This window comes from Odontomachus brunneus, unplaced genomic scaffold, assembly GCF_010583005.1.
Source record: "Odontomachus brunneus isolate Ranch 3 - 2012 unplaced genomic scaffold, Obru_v1 Obru_scaffold_152, whole genome shotgun sequence".
NCBI lineage: Eukaryota > Metazoa > Arthropoda > Insecta > Hymenoptera > Formicidae > Odontomachus > Odontomachus brunneus.
This window is the reverse complement of record NW_022639602.1, coordinates 484685-491733: the sequence shown is the minus strand read 5'-3', so window position 1 is coordinate 491733 and position 7049 is coordinate 484685. Positions and strand designations below refer to the sequence as shown.

Sequence of the window (7049 nt, the reverse complement as noted above, 5' to 3'; positions counted from 1 at the left end):
TATATATATATATATATATATATATATATATATATATATATATATATATATATATATATATATATATATATAACTAGTCGATTCAATAAATTATATAGTTGTTCTGATGAGTTACACACACACACACAACACATACACACACCAGAGTAACTATATAATTCGTTGAATCAACTAAACATTTGCTTGAATGAATTTTGTTCAAGCAAAGTTTCATTAAATCAACTACTTTTTTCTCAGTGTACGTAAACATTTTCCGAAATGAGTAGACAACACCTTCCTCCCAAAAACTTTTTCTGTTCTTCACAGTATTTTTACGTACGCAGAATCGAATTTGATTTTATCACAACAATTAAATATTTTCCGAAATAATAACTCGTCAATACCTTCCTCCTCTCGAAAATCCCTTCTGCTCTTCACGATATTTTATACGAGTCAAAGTTGATTTTATCACGGCGATTACGCAAATATTTCCCGAAATGAGTTGATAATGCGTTTCCCTTCACTAGAGAACCTTTTCATCCTCTTTACAGAATTTTTACATATGCCGCATTTGATCTTATCACGACGGTTAGGTAAACACACATTCCTCATCTCGAGATCTCCTTTTCCTCTTCGCGGAATTTTCACGTACGCAGAATCGAATATGATTTTATCACGGCGATTACGTAAATACTTTTCGAAATGAGCCGACAATACGTTTCGCCTCCGCCCTTCGAATTCCCTTCTCCCTGTTCATTAGCATAGGACGACGGGCGCGCATTTAATGCGCGTTTCCACAGCGGAAACTATCCATCATTTAAAATCCAGATTTGACAGGTGGGATTCGAAGGCCGGGCCACCCACCCGGATGGCGGTAATGCCCGACCTCTTATCCCGCCGAGTACTCATCCCTCCGAGGGGATATTATCAGAAACAATCTTGGCGTACAATGGTCTCACGCTTGCCGCTCGTCCGTTACCTCCTAAGCAAGTGGCGCTGCAGGAGGTGTATCCAGCTTCCTTCCACGAGTACGTCGTCTGCACGTCGCTCCCCGGAGCGACCTTGATACCGCTGTCGTAGCCGCTTCCGCCGGAACTACCCAGCGATGATCTATACGACGAGCCCATCAGACTCGACTCGGAGTACCCGCCGTCGTCGACCGTGTCAATCCGGAAGGGCAGGCTGTTTTCCAGGAGGCCGCACGGCCGCATCGTGCACTTCTCCGTCTCGACGGGCTTCGGGCCCAAGCATTGTTTGTCCGGCAGCATGGCGATGGTTTGGCTGAACTCGAGGAATATCTTGCAGTGCACCTCCCTGTGCCTGACACCCTCGCCGCAAGAGACGCTGCAGGACGACCACTCCTCGGCGATGAACCTGAAACGTCGTCGTTGTCGTCGTGGTCGTCGTCGTCGTTACCGCGATTGATCTCGCGAATTTCGCGTTGGCGAGATTATAAGGCGGTGGGGCGCATCCGGCCGGAAACTCCGGTAACTGGATTTTGGGTCATGAAGGGATGAAAAGTGCGATGGGCGCTCAAGATTTCGTCGTCCATTCTCGGTAGGTGCACTTAAGAGCAGAGGAGAGAATTGGGGGGACGGGAAGGGGGGCGTACAAATGATATGCTGTGAATGCGCAGAAGTAAGAAAAAAAGAGTCGAATTCTCGGTATAAGAAAAGATGATCTCCGAATTCGGTGGAGACTCTTGCGAAACCACGTGTGTCTCCGTACAGAAAATTACATGCTGCATTCAAGTACATCTCATTCATTTCACGTATTTCATAAGCTTATATATCTGTAAATCTGTCATGAATTCTCGTCATAAGCATGAAATTTGTTCAAAGTACGTTTTGAATCCTAGCAGGTTTAACATTTTGGTCAAGAATATTAAATTAAAACAAAAATTCTGTTTGCTTATTATATACACGGAGACAAAAATACTTGACCATTTATTTGTGAGATATAAAGTGAGTTTATTCGCAAAACTGTATCTTACAGAAATCAACTTCATATCCCGCAAATAAGTTTTCAAGCATTTCTTCTCAGTGTAGATTCGAACCAACTTTCTCTTCGACAAAGTTTTATAATATTCTTGTAGAGAGAAGAATGCAATTTTTCTTTGTACACATAATAATGAACTTTTCTTAAATTTGCGATGAACATATTTTAAGATCACTCTATCAAGAAAATATTCTTTGCTGGAGTTAAACCATTATTTAAAGGAAGAAAGGTAAATAATTGCTTCTCTTAGCAGCAGGATGACATTTCTCTGTGTTGTAACGGAAATAAATACACGATAAAATATTTATCGTAAAGCTGGTCTGTATCAGCCGCGACGATTTACGGTGTCACAGCTCGAGAAAGAAAGAATAAATATTTTCTTGTTACCTCATTATCAAATTTATATTATCAGACATGTGTATTCGCGAGAGAATAATGGAATGAAGAGGCGCAAATGTATCGCATCGACCATAATTCTCGCAAAGCTACCTGGTTTCAGTTGGATTAAACGAAATATTCGAATGCACGTTAATTCTTTTATCGTCCAAGTACTTTGTGCCACAGTGATAATAACATTTATGTGCGCGCGAATATAATTAAAATTATTTTAACATCATCATTAAATCAACGTTGAGATTTAATTAATAAAACTCGTGCCTCTCTCCCTTGCATTACACGCCTTCATTTATTCACCGAATGTTTTCAATGGTCGATGAAATTAAACGAATATCGTTTGACGTCTGTTGTTTCAGTATGTAATATGCACCTTCCATTTATTGCTATTGTATATTCCATACAGTTCAATCGAATCACTGATTCGCGGGTTGATAGTTTTCCATGTCAATAAATAATTCGCCAATCACAAATCGACTCGATTTTTTATCTATTTTACCGACAACAGAAAAACAAAAAAAAAAGGATAACAAAATAACAGAGAAATGTGACTCCCACTTTATTCCGTTAATATATTATATTACGTAAACGTTTTTTCTTTTTGGATAAATTCCGAGATATAAAAACATGTGCTTTTCTTCCTTTACTTTATATCAATTTATATCTGTCACAAGTTTTACGCGAAATTCACTTTATAATGCATCCTCCTCGTAACAAAGCGAGGTAAAAGATTCCTTAAGATAAAACGAATTCGAAATTATCTGTGCGTTGAGAGCAATGAGCGAATTTTTTTGCGCTCATTTATTCTGGTAATCGGAATTGATTTTTGATGCATGACAATTCGTTTCGATAACGGAAGAGTAGAACGCCACGTACTAAAACGGCGGAAGGAAATTGTCAGATAATACCTTACATAGAGAAAGTTGTAAACGCTGACTGAGAATCTATGTCCAGCGTCTTATGGAATTTCTCTACGGTGGTAATGGCTGTTCCAAAGCTCCCGCGCCATTGTTCTCGAATTGCGATCGATGTTACATATCCCGCGAGGATTATAGCGAAACGGAAAGTTCACAGGAACCGGGAACTTGATGAATTAATCGTTTGGCGATCGTTTCACGGACTGCCGAAATTGGATTTTAAATTAGATCAAACAAGACAGTTATTTGCCTTTTTCCGCGTTTCTCCAAAGATTTGGCGCGAGGAAAAAAATAAGATTCGCTTCACTCTTGTTTGTGTTCAACCGAGGTGGATTCACGGTACGCTCTCATCTTCAGCTTGGAACGCCGCGGATTGAGTTATTCCGGCCGATTTTATCATCGAAACACTCGGCTCTGAATTTATTTCCTAAGAGAGGAAATGTATACAGACCGAGTCACATAAAGATTCTAAAATATCTCTGTTGTTTCTTATATTAGAGAGAAATGCGTAAGGAATAAATTGAAGAGATAAATATTGTGGTCAGACATTTCTTCCAACTATATAATTTATTCTTATACACATTTTTCTCTAATATAATAAGTTATACACACAGTTATATACATTTTTCTTTAATATAATAAGAAAAATAGAAATATTTTAGAATTTAATTCTAAGTAATTGAATACGATAATTTTGGAACAATTCATGACAGATCATATAGTTGTGACATCCTCTTTAGCTATCTGTTAGTAATTCACGAATCCGAGGAGAATAATCTCTGGTAGAAATGAATGTAGTTTACGCAAACATTGTTCTAATTACTTTCTAATATTAATACATTTTAATTGTAAAAAATTGCGTAGGTATTAAACAAGAACTTGGTAAAGTTTTATTTAGTAGTTCAAGCAGTTTACCGTAAAATATGTGGACCGATTTTTTCCAAGACATCAATAGTATTAATTCAGTTTTATAATATGCACGTACTATAATGTTTATCGTGAATAAATTTAAAACACATTTATTTATATTGTTAGAAAAGAATTTGAAATTGCATGTCACCAATGAGTGAACGTATAGAAAAGCATAAAGCAAGAAAAAGGAAATTCGAGGAAATAAGGTATTCGTTAATTTTAAGTGCTGTGGTAGAAATAATAATCAATGTTAGAAATAAAAGTAAACAAAATACAGAAATGCAGAAATATGTAGATAATACAGAATTGCGATGGAAACATCAGACTATTCTGATGATAATGATACAAATGGAAACTGTTATGATAATGATACAAATGGAAACTGTTATGATGCTCAGACTCAGAACCTGATAAAATAATACAACTACAAGAATGAATAAAAGGATGTATATGATGGTTGCGAACGATGTCACGTAAAAGGCGAGAAGCATGAAAATATATATTATGTACTAGAAATTTATTGTGCTACAACTTTAATTAGTATTAACATTTCTCAATTAAAAAATATGCACGAAAAATGAAATGTTATTAGGGCAAATCTGCCCATTTTATGAGCAGCAGACTATCAATTGCATAGTTTCTTGTTAATTTTCTTTTGTTTTCGTTCAGTGAATAAGTTCAGATTTTGCGTATCTTTTGTGGTAACTGCAGGAAAAATAACGTCTTGATTGGGGTCTCAAGTAGTTTAATTTATCAGTTGCTACACAAAAGTTAAGATAATTGTCTAGTGAAGTAAAAGTACATAAAATATATATGCATATATATATATATATATATATTATATATATATATATTTTGAGTTTAAAAACTCAAATGTTCGTATTTAAAACCAATAAAAATGGCCAGGATTAGGTGGGTGTCTGGGATTTGTTATTTTTATCTTAACTGTGCTCAAGAACTGCATTAAATTTCTAGGGATTTCATGTACAAAATCTGACATGTGATACAACAGAGAAAACACTTTTACGATATATACTAGAATCACAAACACATGCGCACCCGTGAGAATCCAGAGTGCGCTCTCTGTTTTCAGAGACGAGCGGAAAACAAATAGATTGAACAGTCCGCGATATAGGCGTGCACGAGTTTCGCGGATAGCTGGACTTACGTAAGTGGTACTTACGTCGATTCGGAAGGCACCGGCTGGTCCGTCAGCTTCTCCGACACTTGGGACAGCGGATACGGCTGCACCAAGGGCAGCGTCATACCGTCTCCATCTAAATAACATTTCGTATGCCGTCTTATTCCCAGCGTGCACGATAACTGCGTCAGCCGATATTTTTCTCGCGCTCCTTCGACCGGCTCTTTATTTCATGAGTTTGTTCCGCGCGATGGGACGCGTCAAATCCCCGGTAACAGTTCGTAAATCGCGAAACTTCGCTATTACCAGTCCGGCAAACAAGACGCGGTGGATGTATCCGCGAACTCGTTCTGTAACGTAAAAAGAACGACGACGCTGGCACGACGACGAAAAATACTTTGAGTTATTACGACGCGCATTGCCGAGCACGCGCGCGTGCCCCGGGAATCGATTCCGGTGTGCTCGAATCTCGTTAATTTCCACACGGACGTTGCTCTCTGATTGCGCGCGAGTTAGCCCGCGCGAATATCGCCGTACGTATGTCCGGATCGACGCTTATAGCATGTTAAGTTGTCGAGCCTCGAGCCAATGCTAGTTTAACTTGGACATAAACGCAATTACATGTGGGACAGGCGACGTTCGTCTTGCACTCCTGCTCGGTATGAGGACGTTCCGCAGGGTCGCAATCCCTGGAGATAGCGCCAACACCATCTCTGCATTCGATCGTCCTCGTTCGCACTCCAGTGCCACAGGTCGCGGAGCACTGCATAAATAAAAAGATAGAATGCACATTTTGCGCGGAGTTGCAGCGAGATGCGATATGCGCGTCGATAAAAAGTGCAGAATAATACACGCGCGAAAAAATTGGCGAAAAAATTGCGAAACGCAGGCTGCGCCGAGAATTCGTGTGCGCGAGCATGTCGATTACACGGCTGTTTGAGAGTTTGTTGTAAGGATAATTGGCAATATAGTATTATGCAATAATGATACATGGTTTTAATGTAATAACGCATCCAAATTATGCGCCGGAATGTAACAACAATTAAATGATATTCTACGTGTGCACACGTACGAAATAAATTGCACGAAATAAACGGGAAAATATGTACAGGGATTCTCAGACGATAACGTATAAAACTTCCGTGCACGTGTAGATTAGATCAAACTGAACGAAAAAGTCCTCCGCCAATGTGCAAATAACCACGTAGCTTTCTGGATAATTAATTAAAGAGGATTGAGCCGAACGATCGTGCGTGATTATTCGCTAATCTTCATTAATTAATAACTAAAAAATTGACGTGGTTAATTGCAAAATGGTGGAGAACCTTTTTATTCAGTCTGATCTAATGTATAAGCATACAACACAAGTCGCATTTACTGTCATATTTGTCATAATTGATAATCCAAAATTTAATGTCGTTGTTAGCAAAAAGAAATTTCTTGTTCAGTTTGATCTAATATATATGTGCACGAGAGTTTTATATGTCATCGTCAGACACTCTGTATTTATCTATCTGTCTCTCTCTCTCTCTCTTTCATTTCTTTCCCCTTTTTGCCTCGTCTCTTTCTTTCTCGTGCGTAATTTTGCCGTTCCGCTTAAACCAATTTCATGTCGGTACTTTTCGCGCAACATAACGAAAAAGTGTGGAGCACGAGGCGCAGAAAGTTCATCCGACGAGAGGGATAAGGCAGAACGCTGAATTCGAGAG

At 38.7% G+C, this 7049-nt stretch overlaps 1 protein-coding gene across 3 annotated transcripts in view; it reads right to left on the bottom strand.

Annotated features, from left to right (window-relative positions):
- The window catches only part of LOC116850689 (protein madd-4), a 253077-nt gene that overhangs the window by 26875 nt on the left and 219153 nt on the right, over positions 1-7049 (bottom strand). For all 3 annotated transcript variants that reach the window (XM_032829286.1, XM_032829288.1, XM_032829287.1), the window contains 3 exons: positions 5962-6103; positions 5383-5476; positions 959-1353 (listed from right to left, as the gene is read on the bottom strand). In XM_032829286.1, coding sequence (XP_032685177.1) covers positions 959-1353; positions 5383-5476; positions 5962-6103 — 631 coding nt within the window. The remainder of the gene's footprint in view (positions 1-958; positions 1354-5382; positions 5477-5961; positions 6104-7049) is intronic.